The 18,190-nt window shown below is 53.3% G+C and overlaps 1 protein-coding gene across 3 annotated transcripts; it reads left to right on the forward strand.

Moving 5' to 3' along the window:
* The first annotated feature begins 7,828 nt into the window (after positions 1-7,828).
* Positions 7,829-9,714, forward strand: LOC129163016 (uncharacterized). 3 transcript variants are annotated; one of them, XM_070553889.1, is made up of 3 exons: positions 7,829-7,915; positions 8,238-8,305; positions 8,379-9,714. In XM_070553889.1, exon 3 carries the CDS (start codon positions 8,445-8,447, stop codon positions 9,078-9,080), a length of 636 nt encoding a protein of 211 aa, XP_070409990.1. In that variant the 5' UTR covers positions 7,829-7,915; positions 8,238-8,305; positions 8,379-8,444; the 3' UTR covers positions 9,081-9,714. The 3 variants fall into 3 exon arrangements, with proteins under 3 accessions (XP_070409990.1, XP_070409989.1, XP_070409988.1); XM_070553888.1 differs by having other exon boundaries at positions 8,400-9,714; XM_070553887.1 differs by lacking the exon at positions 8,238-8,305 and having other exon boundaries at positions 7,833-7,915; positions 8,400-9,714.
* The last annotated feature ends 8,476 nt before the right edge of the window (positions 9,715-18,190 follow it).

Below are 18,190 nucleotides of genomic sequence, written 5' to 3' on the forward strand. Positions count from 1 at the left end.
CGTCGGTGTCTGCGACTGCGCTGGTCAAGCTGCTGTTTTCTGCTCTGCTCGTCGGCGACTGCGCTGGTCCTGCTGGTGTTTTCTGCACTGCTCATCGGCGTCGGCGACTGCGCTTGTCCTGCTGTTGTTTTCACCTCTGCTCGTCTGCGTCTGCTCTGCTCGTCGGTGTCTGTGACTGTGCTGGTCCTGCTGCTGTTTTCTGCTCTGCTCGTCGGCGACTGCGCTGGTCCTGCTGCTGTTTTCTGCACTGCTCATCGACGTCGGTGACTGCGCTGATCCTGCTGCTATTTTCTGCTCTGCTCGTAGGCGTCGGCGACTGCGCTGGTCCTGCTGCTGTTTTCTGCACTGCTCATCGGCGTCAGCGACTGCGCTGATCCTGCTGCTTTTTTCTGCTCTGCTCGTAGGCGTCGGTGACTGCGCTGGTCCTGCTGCTGTTTTCTGCACTGCTCATCGGCGACTGCGCGATCCTGCTGCTGTTTTCTGCTCTGCTCGCAGGCGTCGCCGACTGCGCTGGTCCTGCTGCTGTTTTCTGCTCTGCTCGTCGGCGACTGCGTTGATCCTGCTGCTGTTTTCTGCTCTGCTTGTTGGCGTCTGCGACTGCACATCTCCTGCTGCTTTTTTCTGCTCTGCTCGTCGGCGTCAGCGACTGCGTTGATCCTGCTGCTGTTTTCTGATCTGCTCGTCGGCGTCTGCGACTGCGCATCTCCTGCTGCTGTTTTTTGTTCTGCTCGTCAGCGTCGGCGACTGCGCTGATCCTGCTGCTATTTTCTGCTCTGCTCGTCGGCGTCGGCGACTGCGCTGGTCCTGCTGCTGTTTTCTGCTCTGCTCGTCTGCGTCAGCGAATGCGCTGATCCTGCTGCTGTTTCCTGCTCTGCTCGTCGCCGTCGGCGACTGCGCTGGTCCTGCTGTTGTTTTCTGCTTTGATAGTCGGCGACTGCGTTGATCCTTGTTGAATAAAGATTTTCGATTCCTCCAGACCTTTCTTATTATATAATAGCAGTTCTGGATTACATCTCAAATCTGTATGTTAGTGAAACCAGGCTTCAGGGTTCAGCTAGAGGTCTGTGTGTGGTGATTTGACTCCTGATCTCATGCTGCCATAAATGATGTGTGTGTTTCAACTAATCTGCTATCCATGACAAATTTATGTTGTAGTTTAACCTTGTATCGACTTTTTTATGGTGTAGCCTAGGATGTGATAAGAACTTCAGGGACACGTATAGAGATGTTTATGTTTGACTTCCTTTGATCTGAGCTGAAGAAGGAAGAAGGAGGAGGGAAGACCCCCGCCCATCTGACTGATACCGGAGGGGGCTGGGAGAGGACCCAAGGCCGGAGAATGTTTCCGAGGCAGGGGTTGCCATGGAGACGGAAGGGGGGCTAGGAGGAGAGAGTTGAGGAGAATAAAAGGGTGAGGGCTCCGTGGAGAGGGGGTCGGTCTGGGGCTTTTTGGGTGTTTGGGAAGAGTTCGGAGGACAACTGTAACGGTTGAGTGATCTGACCCGCTGCGTCGGGAAATCTGGAATATTTTTACTTCATCATATAAAATAAAATATTTGCTCCTTCATATAAGGGGCTTTAAACGGAATCTCCAGCCTGGGGTCTCCAATCGTGTCGTGTAACAGCGGAAAGGTGAGGCGCTAGTTATTTCTAATCCCACTCCAAGAGGTTAACACTTAAGCTTAAAGTCTTTAACCTGGGCATAGCATAAGCTGCAGGTGACTGAGTTGTGGTGAAGTTATGACAAGAGTCTTCCTTTGTGCTGCTAAAGTATGTTTGCCAGAGTCTAAATCTAGGTAAAGATGATCGCTGATTAGCTCACAGAGGTGTAAGCTCAGACTGGATTCACGCTCACGCACAAATAGAATTACAAGTCAACCCTGAGACGTAGCGTTTATTATAGAGTCAGCTAGTTTAGGAGGATGACTTGTAACATGGCGCCCAATAACGTGGGGCTGTGATTTCGCAGTTGAGTAGAAAACAACCTGTTGTGAGCTTAGAAAGTCCGGAACTGGGAAAATTGTCCGCAAGGGCGGACAATTTGTCCCTAAGGAGCCGGCTATATTGGCCGAAGGGGGCCGTTTAGGGAGCCTATGAGTTTAGATTCTGAAGTCCAGTAGCTGGAAGTGTGTTGGAACGCACTGGTCCGGTTGGATCGGTTCCGTAGAAGTGCGTTTCTCTCCACCAGGTGCACACGGCGCAAAGGGGTTTTGTGAGAACCTCTTAGCAGAATTCTCACACGCAGGAAAGTGAGTGGCCTCGTAAAAGATTCTCACAAAATAGAATGAAGTCGCAGGTTGCAATTCCTGACCTCGTGGACGTAATCCGGGGCAGAACAGCTGAGTTGCTGCTGGTTTGTGTGCACGCACACCCTGCCTTTAAAGGACAACGATTTTGATGCGAGGTGATCTTTATGAGTAAAGATACTCGTGTAACTGAGGGAAAATTTAGGGATGGCTGCAGTAAGCGAGGGAGGAAGAACGCGGTGAGGATGGCTGATATTGAGAGCTTGTGGGCTCGTGACGGCCCAGCTGGAGTGGGAGCGATGTTTTCTAACAGAGGTTAGTGAGTTACGCTCAGCACGTCTAGCAGATGGGTCAGATATTGATTTTCAACCCGCGTTCAATGATAAAATGCCCGCTTTATGCATGCCTGCGCCGAAATATGCTAGTTGGTTGTGCATTTCAGACTTGGTGGAGCTTGTGCAAAATAATCTGTCTGATTTTACTCATCCAGCAAGCCTTGTGCCAGATCATGATTTTCAGGTGGTGGTGAGAGGAGCTGTTGTAGATGTGGATAAAGAAACGGACAGGATTGTTCAGGGAGCTTTGATTGATTAGAAACAGAAAGCCCTTCTCAGACGGGAGATGAAAACTATTAACTTTGCCAAAAAAGTAAGAATGACTGTGGATTGTGCAAAGGTGAGCCATATGTAATTCAAGCTACCCCTCCCCCGTGTGTGCCTCAGAATCCAATGGGCAGGGGGATGGAGGATTGGAACGAGTTACTTGTTGATCTGACATATAAAGTTTCTGGGATATCAATACACTCCTGAAGGGAGAAAGGTAGATGTGAAAGTTTTTGAAAACATCACGCTGTCAAAAAACCCTGCTGCAGCTTGAAGGAGTGCTGGAAAGCTGGGGTTTTATGGTGAAAATATACCAAAGCTGTCAGAAAGAATGCAGTCTCTCCAGGCCTTAAAGCGAGGGGTTAGAAGCAAGGGGGGTGAGACTGATGAGTAATGACCGTGTGCTCACAGAGGAGAGTGAGTGAGGTCATTGAACTTTGTAAAAACAGTCACTGTGCTTTTGAGCACAGAGACACAGAAAAACACAGAATGATGTTATGGCATTCTGGGCATGGATTAAATATGTAAATAACAAGAGGACCTCTCAGAGAAATGGGAGAATTGCAGGTTCTGCTCAGAAAGCAGAGCTCACAGCTGTATTAGAAGCTATGGGTACATCATGTGCGCTGAGAAAAGGCAACTTCCAGGTACGACACCAGCCGGCCCACACACTGAGTGACACCTCTGCTGCCAGAGGTAATGCTGCGGTGGACAGACTGGTGCAGGCCAGAATGGTGAGATTGGTTTTGCATGACAGTACAGAGTCTGACCACGACCTGGTGAAGAAGCTGCATTAAACTCTGGGGCGCCCCGGTCTTCAAAGGCTGAAGAAGTGGTGCTTGCAGAATGCAGTTTGCATCCCCCATTTGGACTCTGTGCTGAGAGATGTTAAATCACACTGCGCTCTATGCTTAGAGCTGGGTAAACAACCCACAGAGAAAGTGGTTGGCGACCGTATTGGTCCAGAAGGCTTGACCTCTGTCTCTTGTGACATTGGAGAGCTGAAGAGAACACAAAGGGGCAATAAGTATTTCCTAGTGGTCAAAGGGAACAGGGGGGAGAGTATAAGGGGTATGTTCCCTTTGCCCAATATGACAGCAGGAAGGATTGCAGATTGCCTAGCAAGAATCCTGGTGTGTCATCCACAAATAAAAGCTATCAGGATGGATAATGCACCACATTTCAAAAATAAAGTTGGTCTGGAGCTGCTGGAGAATGAAGGACTGATAATCCAGTGGTCCATCCCTTACAAGCCACACACAAACGGAGTGGCTGAGAGAGCAGTTCGCACCATTAAAGAGGCGATAAAAACCTTGAACTTGAAGGAATGGGATTCTCCAGGAGCAGTTCTGGCCATTAATAAGGCTCTATTAGAACAGCCTTTGAGACAAGAAACTGCTAAAGACACACCCTCTGTCTCTCCACATGGAGAACAAGAGAGAAGCTTCCTGCATAAAAGACCCCAGGATGGAAAAGTTGAAAAGATTGAGGGGAACCATGAAGGGAACACAATCAGATGTGCAACCCCTAACCAAAGCACAGTCTGGCTTGAAGACTGTAAAGAAATGGGTCCCACTAAATGAAGGTGGAATTGCATCCCCAATATGGCTGCTGAGTGCATCAAGTTCAGGGGGGATTACATTAGGTAAAGTACGAGGGCAAAGTTGTGATGAGGAGTGCTTCAGCTGGTCAGTTTACAGACCTGGTACATGCGCAAACTGTGGCAATGAAGTTGCTGAGATAAGGTGGGAAGGCCCGAGATTTCTTAAAGAAAAAGTTCTGAGAAAAAATCCTTCACCCACAAATGCTGTGGAATTACATGGTGTGATGAAAGTGGCGTGGTGTGGAGATTGTTGGATGAGTAAAGCAGGCAAAACAAGGATTGGTCGTTTGGATCATCATAGTGTTGATGAATCTAGAAAATGTTGTAGAGTGGACAAAGGAAGACTCTCCAGTTGTTCAAGTTCATGTGGGGTGCGAATTTACCCTGTGGTGTTGCTGGTTCCTGAGATGAGTCACCTGTCAGGCTTGACATGCTCCCAGGCATATTGGGAGAATTGCTTTAAAGAAATAGTGTGTACTAGAAAGGGAGGGAGTTTGAGTGAAACTTTCTCACCTTGGGGAAAGGTGCTGTGGGAAGCTACTGAACCACAGCTGTGTTGGAGATACAGGCGAGGCAAGTTTCCTATAACCACTGACGAGTGGGAAAGGAGACAGGTTCGTCATGAGACAACAGATAAGGATTGGTACACCTCAGCTACTGTACCAACATGTAATGACTTGTCAATAACCAGAAGTCAGACGCAAGTATTAGTTAAAACAAAAAAAGGCTGGAGGAAGCTGGATGTCTGGAGAGACTCACTCAAGAAGAGTGATGGTGTTTTAATAGCAGTAAACTTGGAGTGGGATCGGCACACGGAGACCCCCAGGCTATTTACAAGGGACACCGTGGCTGCGCCAAGGCCACAGGTGGATTAAGAAAAATGTGTATGATGAAGCTCTCTGCCTAATTCTCCTCGTCTCTACAGGCAGCAGAGATTCATGGATTCCTGCGGAGAGTGGGAGGAGGAGGAGCTAGATCGGCTCCTCACACGACCTCCTGATAAGACTTGCTGGGAGAGTTGGAGAGGAGGTATCTTATGTTGTATCGGCTTATTAATCTGTGTGGTAGCGATATCTTTTATCTCAATGCCTGTTTCACGAGTTGTAACACTCAAGACCACGGCTGTGGTTAAAGGGTGGGTTCACAAGCGACCAGGAACCCTAGACCTGCCTAGAGTGTCGTGCTTGACTCCTCATGAGGAGAGCTTTAATGCCACTCAGTGGATGGAATATTGTAAGGCTGTTACACAGGGCTGTCCAATCCCTGATCCAGGCGAGGCCTGTAGCCCCACATCTACCGGCTGGCTGATGTGGTTAGAGCAGCTTAATAATGTCACCGACAGCCATAATTCTACTTATGGGCTGTTAGGATGGGAGGAAGGAAAGCTTAAAGTGTGGGATTTCACAGTTGATGTACAACCTGTGGAATGTATTACTAAAATCTACCATTTTGGGGTACTAACTGTCTGGGGAGAATATATAACTGGTTTTGATAAGGTTTCTGATTGCATGATATTCAGACTCCTTGCGTTCCCGAATGGAACTGCAGCTGGGAATGATAGCTGGGCAATGGAGGGGGGTTCCCTACCCCCCATGTCGCAGCTGATTGCTCCACAAGACGCAGACACGGCTGTGACCCCTCACTTGAGGAGGCAGACGCGTGCTGCTAAAGAGCAGACGAAAGGCCACAGGCTTCCTAGTCCACAGAGTATTTGGTTGGACAGAACCAAAGCTTTTTCAGCTTACAAAATGATCCCTTTAGGAAAGGGAAAACAACTGTTACCCATGACATTGCATGTAACCCCAAAGGGAGTTAAATTAAACTTCATTCATGCTCCGCATGTGCTGAACAGGAGCTTGATAGATGGAATGACAGAATATTTTATGATCATCCCACGTCTGGCCTGGGACAAAGGAGAGGCGGATAGCGTGTGGAGATGTATTAAGAAATTAACTAGTGACCCAAAATACCCCAGAACATGGTGGAATAATTATATATGGGAGTTAATGTCCTTAGGTGGACATGTACGAGGTCCTTTTCCTGGTATGATTCAGAAAACGAGTCATGATGCATGGCTTGTGAATAGCACATCGAAGAGATGGGCTCTGAATGTGTCATATGAAATGTGGACGGAGGATGTTCATGGCTTAATGGGACATTTTGCCCCAAACGGGTTCGATAAGCCAGGGCGAGTGACAGAGTACGATGTCCTTTTTGGACAATGGTGGGCTACCAATCTGACAGAAGGGGTGTTAGAATGCAGGCCTAAAGAGAGACTCGGCTCTACAATCTTTTGGATGGCTAATTTACTGGCGTTGTTGAACCCAGCTACAGTCCCAACGATTAAAGATGTAAATGTGAAAAAAGGTGTAAATATGACTCCTCCGTTCGTGAGGATGGAGAAACATGGCAGTTTAATAGAACTGACTATGGTCCGATCTCAAGGTCCGCATCTAGATGATTTGTACTCCACTCCAGCTTATTCGAAGTTTCGGTTTATGAATATGACATGGGGACATTATTCTGGAGAGCTGCGTGACTTGGAGTATGATTATGCGTATCGCGAACAAGCTTTACGATTCAGGGAAGCACATTGGGTGCGAAATTCTCTGTTAACCAGGTGGTGTAGGTCTGATGCGTGCTTCAGAACTCTGGCCCAGCCCGCTACGAAAATTGCTGTTAGAAATGGGAAAAATGTGTATAATCCTTATGAACTGGGCGGCTTTGTTGACCCTCACGGTTACCCCCACTGGTGGCACTCAAATTGGAGCAGTTACGTCGTCTGGGACTCAGAGAATTTCCCATCATTAGGAGTAGGATGGGGTTACTTTGCCAACTCGAAAGGCCCCAAAGCTTGTTTTTGTCAGGAAGACATAGATGCTGTTGAATACAGGAGCGACTTAGGTATATGGCCCTTTCAAGCATGGATTCCTGTTGGTGGGGGTCGTTGGGAGCAGAACTGTTCTGGTTCCTTTCATTTACCCAATCGGACAGGCACATGTTGGTTGAGTGAAAGAGCTAGGATGTCTGATTGGCAATTTGTCCAGAAGGGTTTTAAAATTATTGGCCAAGGATTAACCTTAGGTATCAGAGAGGCCGTCAAGGTGGTCGCCCAGGGAGCAATGGGTGTTGCCTCTCTGGTAATCTCTGAATTATGGGTTTACGCCAAGGTCCCTGTGATCGTAGGAGGGGTCCTGGTGATGTTATCTGTTTGTGTTAAACTCATGCATCTTTTGAAGTGTTTTGCCAGCTGCAGCAGGAGATCTGCTAATCAGCCCCGATGGCAGGAGGAAGGGCCTCCTGAGTCAATTAGATTGGGACCACGTGGACGCCGGGCACTCAGGAACAGAGCTGCACGCAGGTAACATCTCGCTTGAAGAGAAAGTTCTCAAGGTATCATGGCCCGTGCAGAATCTCCACGTGAGGTATTTGGAGAAGCAGATGAGGATGTGCTGATTACCTCGGTAAGACTGTCTCTATTGGGTTAATCTTACCGGCGAGATATGCTAATATTAGACGCACAAGAGGCCTAACTGAGGACTCTTGGAATGTTGATGTGATAACTTCTGCTTAATGCATGATGAGAGAATGATTGGTACATCCTGTTATCTGATCAGGATGGAAAGGCCCACTTATTCATTGTGGTTACTAATTTGCATGCTGTAACTTGTGTAATTCCTGCGGGAAGCAGTGAAGACCTGTGACCTGCATTAGAGGTCTCTAGGATTTTTACATACCTATTAGTGGCATGTTTGATATCATTATATGGATGTGTTGTACTAACAGAATTAATGATGAAGAAGTGTCTGGCTGCATTTTGTGAGAAAGACCTGACCTCAAGTTCACAGAGGATGGTAGGGTGCTGCTGACCCCTAGTGGGGTCATAAAGGTCATGTGTGACTGGTACCAGAACCAAGGTCTGTTTAGTGTCTCTGTGTGTGTTTTTAGGTTGATGAATCAGAGGATCTATTGCCTGGCCCAGACTCTCAGGAGATGCTGGTGCTGCCACCCAGTGGACAGAAGCCGCTGGTGAACAAGCGACGTCAGCCTGGGGTGATGCCACCCAAGAGAGTTTCACTTTACGGGCTGGTGGATGGTAAACCTGTAAGGATAAACCCAAATGGACCGTGGAATGCACATGTTTGGGAACGTATTGTGTTGGTCTCTGATGGTACCAGTCATAAAGGGACTCGAGTGGCGAGGAGGGAGAAGATTCTTCAGAGAATTACACGCTCGACTCTAGTTAAGCATTTTGATTGTGTCAGGCGCGATGTGTCACGGGGCCAGACGCGCTTGCCCTGTGCACTCTCTCATTTCAGAGAGGGCGACGTCGACTGGTGCTGGATCAGTACACCCCACAACGACTACGTGCAGGAGGGCGAAGAGCCAAGGCGTGTGGTCAGGATGCAACCATCACCTGCTAAAGTGGACGTTCCGATGCAGGAAGTGAGCCCTCCGGAGTTCGATCTGCGTCGGCAGCTTCAGGCCGCTCCGTCTGTCCAGGCCATAGTACCACCAGTGATGAATGCAATAAATCCACATGTTTACTTGTATCCAGGAAATTTGAATATGCAGTATTTCCCGCAGTTTATGCCATTTAACGAAGCTTGGTTTCAAGGGGGGTGTTGAATAAAGATTTTCGATTCCTCCAGACCTGTCTTATTATATAATAGCAGTTCTGGATTACATCTCAAATCTGTATGTTAGTGAAACCAGGCTTCAGGGTTCAGCTAGAGGTCTGTGTGTGGTGATTTGACTCCTGATCTCATGCTGCCATAAATGATGTGTGTGTTTCAACTAATCTGCTATCCATGACAAATTTATGTTGTAGTTTAACCTTGTATCGACTTTTTATGGTGTAGCCTAGGATGTGATAAGAACTTCAGGGACACGTATAGAGATGTTTATGTTTGACTTCCTTTGATCTGAGCTGAAGAAGGAAGAAGGAGGAGGGAAGACCCCCGCCCATCTGACTGATACCGGAGGGGGCTGGGAGAGGACCCAAGGCCGGAGAATGTTTCCGAGGCAGGGGTTGCCATGGAGACGGAAGGGGGGCTAGGAGGAGAGAGTTGAGGAGAATAAAAGGGTGAGGGCTCCGTGGAGAGGGGGTCGGTCTGGGGCTTTTTGGGTGTTTGGGAAGAGTTCGGAGGACAACTGTAACGGTTGAGTGATCTGACCCGCTGCGTCGGGAAATCTGGAATATTTTTACTTCATCATATAAAATAAAATATTTGCTCCTTCATATAAGGGGCTTTAAACGGAATCTCCAGCCTGGGGTCTCCAATCGTGTCGTGTAACAGCGGAAAGGTGAGGCGCTAGTTATTTCTAATCCCACTCCAAGAGGTTAACACTTAAGCTTAAAGTCTTTAACCTGGGCATAGCATAAGCTGCAGGTGACTGAGTTGTGGTGAAGTTATGACAAGAGTCTTCCTTTGTGCTGCTAAAGTATGTTTGCCAGAGTCTAAATCTAGGTAAAGATGATCGCTGATTAGCTCACAGAGGTGTAAGCTCAGACTGGATTCACGCTCACGCACAAATAGAATTACAAGTCAACCCTGAGACGTAGCGTTTATTATAGAGTCAGCTAGTTTGGGAGGATGACTTGTAACAATCCTGCTGCTGTTTTCTGCTCTGCTTGTTGGCGTCTGCGACTGCACATCTCCTGCTGCTTTTTTTCTGCTCTGCTCGTCGGCGTCAGCGACTGCGTTGATCCTGCTGCTGTTTTCTGCTCTGCTCGTCGGCGTCTGCGACTGCGCATCTCCTGCTGCTGTTTTTTGTTCTGCTCGTCAGCGTCGGCGACTGCGCTGGTCCTGCTGCTGTTTTCTGCTCTGCTCGTCTGCGTCAGCGAATGCGCTGATCCTGCTGCTGTTTCCTGCTCTGCTCGTCGGCGTCTGCGACTGCGCTGATCCTGCTGCTATTTTCTGCTCTGCTCTTCGGCGTCGGCGACTGCGCTGGTCCTGCTGCTGTTTTCTGCACTGCTCATCGGCGTCGGCGACTGCGCTGATCATGCTGCTTTTTTCTGCTCTGCTCGTAGGTGTCGGTGACTGCGCTGGTCTTGCTGCTGTTTTCTGCTCTGCTCGTCGGCGACTGCGCTGGACCTGCTGCTGTTTTCTGCACTGCTCATCAGCTTTGGCGACTGCGTTGATCCTGCTGCTGTTTTCTGCTCTGCTCGTTGGCGTCTGCGACTGCGCATCTCCTGCCGATTTTTTCTGCTCTGCTCGTCGGCGTCAGCGACAGCGCTGATCCTGCTGCTGTTTTCTGCTCTGCTCGTCAGCGTCTGCGACTGCGCATCTCCTGCTGCTGTTTTTTGCTCTGCTCGTCGGCGACTGCGCTGGTCCTGCTGCTGTTTTCTGCTCTGCTCATCGGCGTCGGCTACTGCGCTGATCCTGCTGCTGTTTTCTGCTCTGCTTGTCTGCGTCAGCGGATGCGCTGATCCTGCTGCTGTTTCCTGCTCTGCTCGTCGCCTTCGGCGACTGCGCTGGTCCTGCTCTTGTTTTCTGCTCTGATCGTCGGCGTTGGCGACTCCTCTGGTCCTGCTGCTGTTTTCTTCTCTGCTCTTCGGCATCTGCTCTGCTCGTCGGCGTCTGCGACTGCGCTGGTTCTGCTGCTGTTTTCTGCTCTGCTCGTCGGCGACTGCACTGGTCCTGCTGCAGTTTTCTGCACTGCTCATCGGCGTCAGCGACTGTGCTGATCCTGCTGCTGTTTTCTGCTCTGCTCATAGGCGTAGGCGACTGCGCTGGTCCTGCTGCGGTTTTCTGCACTGCTCATCGGCATCTGCGACTGCGCTGGTCCTGCTGCTGTTTTCTGCTATGCTCGTCGGCGACTGCGCTGGTCCTGCTGCTGTTTTCTGCACTGCTCATCGGCGTTGGCGACTGCGTTGATCCTGCTGCTGTTTTCTGCTCTGCTCATTGGCGTCTGCGACTGCGCATCTCCTGCTGCTTTTTTCAGCTCTGCTCGTCGGCGTCAGCGACTGTGCTGACCCTGCTGCTGTTTTCTGCTCTGATCGTCTGCGACTGCGCATCTCCTGCTGCTGTTTTTTTGCTCTGCTCGTCGGCGTCAGCGACTGCGCTGATCCTGCTGCTGTTTTCTGCTCTGCTCGTCGGCGACTGCGCTGGTCCTGCTGCTGTTTTCTGCTCTGCTCATCTGCGTCGGCTACTGCGCTAATCCTGCTGCTGTTTTCTGTTCTGCTTGTCTGCGTCAGCGAATGCGCTGATCCTGCTGCTGTTTCCTGGTCTGCTCGTCGCCGTCGGCGACTGCGCTGGTCCTGCTGCTATTTTTTGCTCTGCTCGTCGGCGACTGCGCTGGTCCTGCTGCTGTTTTCTGCTCTGCTCATCGGCGCCGGCTACTGCGCTGATCCTGCTGCTGTTTTCTGCTCTGCTTGTCTGCGTCAGCGAATGCGCTGATCCTGCTGCTGTTTTCTGCTCTGCTCGTTGGCGTCTGCGACTGCGCTGGTCCTGCTGCTGTTTTCTGCACTGCTCATCGGCGGCGGCGACTGCGCTGATCCTGCTGCTGTTTTCTGCTCTGCTCATCGGCGACTGCGCTGGTCCTGCTGCTGTTTTCTGCTCTGCTCATCGGCGTTGGCTACTGCGCTGATCCTGCTTCTGTTTTCTGCTCTGCTTGTCTGCGTCAGCGAATGCGCTGATCCTGCTGCTGTTTCCTGCTCTGCTCGTCGCCGTCGGCAACTGCGCTGGTCCTGCTGTTGTTTTCTGCTCTGATCATCGGCGTCGGCGACTGCGCTGGTCCTGCTGCTGTTTTCTTCTCTGCTCGTCGGCGTCTGCTCTGCTCGTCGGCGTCTGCGACTGCGCTGGACCTGCTGCTGTTTTCTGCACTGCTCATCGGCGTCGGCGACTGCGCTGATCCTGCTGCTGTTTTCTGCTCTGCTCATCGGCGACTGCGCTGGTCCTGCTGCTGTTTTCTACTCTGCTCATCGGCGTCGGCTACTGCGCTGATCCTGCTGCTGTTTTCTGCTCTGCTTGTCTGCGTCAGCGAATGCTCTGATCCTGCTGCTGTTTCCTGCTCTGCTCGTCGCCGTCGGCAACTGCGCTGGTCCTGCTGTTTTTTTCTGCTCTGATCGTCGGCGTCGGCGACTGCGCTGGTCCTGCTGCTGTTTTCTTCTCTTCTCGTCGGTGTCTGCTCTGCTCGTCGGCGTCTGCGACTGCGCTGGTCCTGCTGTTGTTTTCGCCTCTGCTCGTCGGCATCTGTGACTGCGCTGGTCCTGCTGCTGTTTTCTGCTCTGCTCGTAGGCGTCGGCAACTGCGCTGGTCCTGCTGCTGTTTTCTGCTCATCGGCGACTGCGCTGATCCTGCTGGTGTTTTCTGCACTGCTCATCGGCGTCGGCGACTGCGCTGGTCCTGCTGTTGTTTTTGCCTCTGCTCGTCGGCGTCTGCGACTGCGCTGGTCCTGCTGCTGTTTTCTGCTCTGCTCGTCGGCAACTGCGCTGGTCCTGCTGTTTTCTGCACTGCTCATCGGCGTCGGCGACTGTGATGATCCTGCTGCTGTTTTCTGCTCTGCTCGTAGGCGACGGCGACTGCGCTGGTCCTGCTGCTGTTTTCTGCACTGCTCATCGGCATCTGCGACTGCGCTGGTCCTGCTGCTGTTTTCTGCTCTGCTCATCGGCGTCGGCTACTGCGCTGATCCTGCAGCTGTTTTCTGCTCTGCTTGTCTGCGTCAGCGAATGCGCTGATCCTGCTGCTGTTTTCTGCTCTGCTCGTCGGCGACTGCGCTGGTCCTGCTGCTGTTTTCTGCTCTGCTCATTGGCGTCTGCGACTGCGCATCTCCTGCTGCTTTTTTCTGCTCTGCTCGTCGGCGTCAGCAACTGCGCTGACCCTGCTGCTGTTTTCTGCTCTGATCGTCTGCGACTGCGCATCTCCTGCTGCTGTTTTTTGCTCTGCTCTTCGGCGTCTGCTCTGCTCGTCGCCGTCTGCGCTGGTCCTGCTGCTGTTTTCTGCTCTGCTCGTCGGCGACTGCTCTGGTCCTGCAGTTGTTTTCGCCTATGCTCGTCAGCGTCTGCTCTGCTGATCGGCGTCTGCGACTGCGCTGGTCATGCTGCTGTTTTCTGCTCTGCTCATTAGCGTCTGCGACTCCTTATCTCCTGCTGCTGTTTTTTGCTCTGCTCATCGGCGTCAGCGACTGCGCTGATCCTGCTGCTGTTTTCTGCTCTGCTCGTCGGCGTCTGCGACTGCGCTGGTCCTGCTGCTGTTTTCTGCTCTGCTCGTCGGCGACTGCGCTGATCCTGCTGCTGTTTTCTGCTCTGCTCGTAGGCGTCGGCGACTGCGCTGGTCCTGCTGCTGTTTTCTGCACTGCTCATCGGCGTCGGCGACTGCGCTGATCCTGCTGCTGTTTTCTGCTTTGCTCGTAGGCGTCGCCGACTGCACTGGTCCTGCTGCTGTTTTCTGCTCTGCTCGTCGGCGACTGCGCTGGTCCTGAAGGTGTTTTCTGCACTGCTCATTGGCGTCGGCGACTGCGCTGGTCCTGCTGGTGTTTTCTGCACTGCTCATTGGCGTCTGCGACTGCGCTGGTCCTGCTGCTGTTTTCTTCTCTGCTCGTCGGCGTCAGCGAATGCACTGATCCTGCTGCTGTTTCCTGCTCCGCTCGTCGCCGTCGGCGACTGCGCTGGTCCTGCTGTTGTTTTCTGCTGTGATCGTCGGCGTCGGCGACTGCGCTGGTCCTGCTGCTGTTTTCTTCTCTGCTCTTCGGCGTCTGCTCTGCTCGTCGGCGTCTGCGACTGCGCTGGACCTGCTGCTGTTTTCTGCTCTGCTCATCGGCGACTGCGCTGGTCCTGCTGGTGTTTTCTGCTCTGCTCGTTGGCGTCTGCGACTGCGCATCTCCTGCCGATTTTTTCTGCCCTGCTCGTCGGCGTCAGCGACTGGGCTGGTCCTGCTGTTGTTTTCTGCTCTGAACGCCGACGTCGGCGACTGCGCTGGTCCTGCTGCTGTTTTCTTCTCTGCTCGTCGGCGTCTGCTCTGCTCGTCGCCGTCTGCGCTGGTCCTGCTGCTGTTTTCTGCTCTGCTCGTCGGCGACTGCTCTGGTCCTGCAGTTGTTTTCGCCTATGCTCGTCAGCGTCTGCTCTGCTCATCGGCGTCTGCGACTGCGCTGGTCATGCTGCTGTTTTCTGCTCTGCTCATTAGCGTCTGCGACTGCTTATCTCCTGCTGCTGTTTTTTGCTCTGCTCATCGGCGTCAGCGACTGCGCTGATCCTGCTGCTGTTTTCTGCTCTGCTCGTCGGCGTCTGCGACTGCGCTGGTCCTGCTGATGTTTTCTGCTCTGCTCGTCGGCGACTGCGCTGATCCTGCTGCTGTTTTCTGCTCTGCTCGTAGGCGTCGGCGACTGCGCTGGTCCTGCTGCTGTTTTCTGCTCTGCTCGTCGGCGACTGCGCTGATCCTGCTGCTGTTTTCTGCTCTGCTCGTAGGCGTCAGCGACTGCACTGGTCCTGCTGCTGTTTTCTGCTCTGCTCGTCGGCGACTGCGCTGGTCCTGCAGGTGTTTTCTGCACTGCTCATTGGCGTCGGCGACTGCGCTGGTCCTGCTGGTGTTTTCTGCACTGCTCATTGGCGTCTGCGACTGCGCTGGTCCTGCTGCTGTTTTCTTCTCTGCTCGTCGGCGTCAGCGAATGCACTGATCCTGCTGCTGTTTCCTGCTCCGCTCGTCGCCGTCGGCGACTGCGCTGGTCCTGCTGTTGTTTTCTGCTGTGATCGTCGGCGTCGGCGACTGCGCTGGTCCTGCTGCTGTTTTCTTCTCTGCTCGTCGGAGTCTGCTCTGCTCGTCGGCGTCTGCGACTGCGATGGACCTGCTGCTGTTTTCTGCTCTGCTCATCGGCAACTGCGCTGGTCCTGCTGGTGTTTTCTGCACTGCTCATAGGCGTCGGTGACTGCGCTGGTCCTGCTGCTGTTTTCTTCTCTGCTCGTCGGCGTCTGCTCTGCTCGTCGCCGTCTGCGCTGGTCCTGCTGCTGTTTTCTGCTCTGCTCGTCGGCGACTGCTCTGGTCCTGCAGTTGTTTTCGCCTATGCTCGTCAGCGTCTGCTCTGCTCATCCGCGTCTGCGACTGCGCTGGTCATGCTGCTGTTTTCTGCTCTGCTCATTAGCGTCTGCGACTGCTTATCTCCTGCTGCTGTTTTTTGCTCTGCTCATCGGCGTCAGCGACTGCGCTGATCCTGCTGCTGTTTTCTGCTCTGCTCGTCGGCGTCTGCGACTGCGCTGGTCCTGCTGCTGTTTTCTGCTCTGCTCGTCGGCGACTGCGCTGATCCTGCTGCTGTTTTCTGCTCTGCTCGTAGGCGTCGGCGACTGCGCTGGTCCTGCTGCTGTTTTCTGCACTGCTCATCGGCGTCGGCGACTGCGCTGATCCTGCTGCTGTTTTCTGCTTTGCTCGTAGGCGTCGCCGACTGCACTGGTCCTGCTGCTGTTTTCTGCTCTGCTCGTCGGCGACTGCGCTGGTCCTGCAGGTGTTTTCTGCACTGCTCATTGGCGTCGGCGACTGCGCTGGTCCTGCTGGTGTTTTCTGCACTGCTCATTGGCGTCTGCGACTGCGCTGGTACTGCTGCTGTTTTCTTCTCTGCTCGTCGGCGTCAGCGAATGCACTGATCCTGCTGCTGTTTCCTGCTCCGCTCGTCGCCGTCGGCGACTGCGCTGGTCCTGCTGTTGTTTTCTGCTGTGATCGTCGGCGTCGGCGACTGCGCTGGTCCTGCTGCTGTTTTCTTCTCTGCTCGTCGGCGTCTGCTCTGCTCGTCGGCGTCTGCTCTGCTCGTCGGCGTCTGCGACTGCGCTGGACCTGCTGCTGTTTTCTGCTCTGCTCATCGGCGACTGCGCTGGTCCTGCTGGTGTTTTCTGCACTGCTCATTGGCGTCAGCGACTGCGCTGGTCCTGCTGGTGTTTTCTGCACTGCTCATTGGCGTCTGCGACTGCGCTGGTCCTGCTGCTGTTTTCTGCTCTGCTCGTAGGCATCGGCGACTGCGCTGGTCCTGCTGCTGTTTTCTGCTCTGCTCATCGGCGTCGGCGACTGCGCTGATGCTGCTGCTGTTTTTTGCTCTGCTCGTCGGTGACTGTGCTGGACCTGCTGCTGTTTTCTGCACTGCTCATCGGCGTCGGCGACTGCGTTGATCCTGCTGCTGTTTTCTGCTCTGCTCGTTGGCGTCTGCGACTGCGCATCTCCTGCCGATTTTTTCTGCTCTGCTCGTCGGCGTCAGCGACTGCGCTGATCCTGCTGCTGTTTTCTGCTCTGCTCATCGGCGTCTGCGACTGCGCATCTCCTGCTGCTGTTTTTTGCTCTGCTCGTCGGCGACTGCGCTGATCCTGCTGCTGTTTTCTGCTCTGTTCATTGGCGTCAGCGACTGGGCTGATCCTGCTGCTGTTTGCTGCTCTGCTCGTCTGCGTCAGCGAATGCGCTGATCCTGCTGCTGTTTTCTGCACTGCTCATCGGCGTCGGCGACTGCGTTGATCCTGCTGCTGTTTTCTGCTCTGCTCGTTGGCGTGTGCGACTGCTCATCTCCATCCGATTTTTTCTGCTCTGCTCGTTGGCGTCAGCGACTTGGCTGGTCCTGCTGTTGCTTTCTGCTCTGAACGCAGACGTCGGCGACTGCGCTGGTCCTGCTGCTGTTTTCTTCTCTGCTCGTCGGCGTCTGCTCTGCTCGTCGGCGTCTGCGCTGGTCCTGCTGCTGTTTTCTGCCATGCTCGTCGGCGACTGCTCTGGTCCTGCAGTTGTTTTCGCCTCTGCTCGTCGGCGTCTGCTCTGCTCGTCGGCGTGTGCGACTGCGCTGGACCTGCTGCTGTTTTCTGCACTGCTCATCGGCGTCGGCGACTGCGCTGATCCTGCTGCTGTTTTCTGCTCTGCTCATCGGCGACTGCGCTGGTCCTGCTGCTGTTTTCTGCTCTGCTCATCGGCATCGGCTACTGAGCTGATCCTGCTGCTGTTTTCTGCTCTGCTTGTCTGCGTCAGCGAATGCGCTGATCCTGCTGCTGTTTCCTGCTCTGCTCGTCGCCGTCGGCAACTGCGCTGGTACTGCTGTTGTTTTCTGCTCTGATCGTCGGCGTTGGCGACTGCGCTGGTCCTGCTGCTGTTTTCTTCTCTGCTCGTCGGCGTCTGCTCTGCTCGTCGGCGTCTGCGACTGCGCTGGTCCTGCTGTTGTTTTCGCCTCTGCTCGTCGGCGTCTGCGACTGTGCTGGTCCTGCTGCTGTTTTCTGCTCTGCTCGTAGGCGTCGGCAACTGCGCTGGTCCTGCTGCTGTTTTCAGCACTGCTCATCGGCGTCGGCGACTGCGCTGAACCTGCTGCTGTTTTCAGCTCTTCTCGTCGGCGACTGCGCTGGACCTGCTGCTGTTTTCTGCACTGCTCATCGGCGTCGGCGACTGTGTTGATCCTGCTGCTGTTTTCTGCTCTGCTCGTTGGCGTCTGCGACTGCGCTGGTCCTGCTGCTGTTTTCTGCACTGCTCATCGGCGTCGGCGACTGCGCTGATCCTGCTGCTGTTTTCTGCTCATCGGCGACTGCGCTGGTCCTGCTGGTGTTTTCTGCACTGCTCATCGGCGTCTGCTCTGCTCGTCGGCGTCTGCGACTGCGCTGGACCTGCTGCTGTTTTCTGCACTGCTCATCGGCGTCGGCGACTGCGCTGATCCTGCTGCTGTTTTCTGCTCTGCTCATCGGCGACTGCGCTGGTCCTGCTGCTGTTTTCTACTCTGATCATCGGCGTCGGCGACTGCGCTGGTCCTGCTGCTGTTTTCTTCTCTGCTCGTCGGCGTCTGCTCTGCTCGTCGGC

This window comes from Nothobranchius furzeri, chromosome 8 (assembly GCF_043380555.1).
Source record: "Nothobranchius furzeri strain GRZ-AD chromosome 8, NfurGRZ-RIMD1, whole genome shotgun sequence".
Lineage (NCBI taxonomy): Eukaryota > Metazoa > Chordata > Actinopteri > Cyprinodontiformes > Nothobranchiidae > Nothobranchius > Nothobranchius furzeri.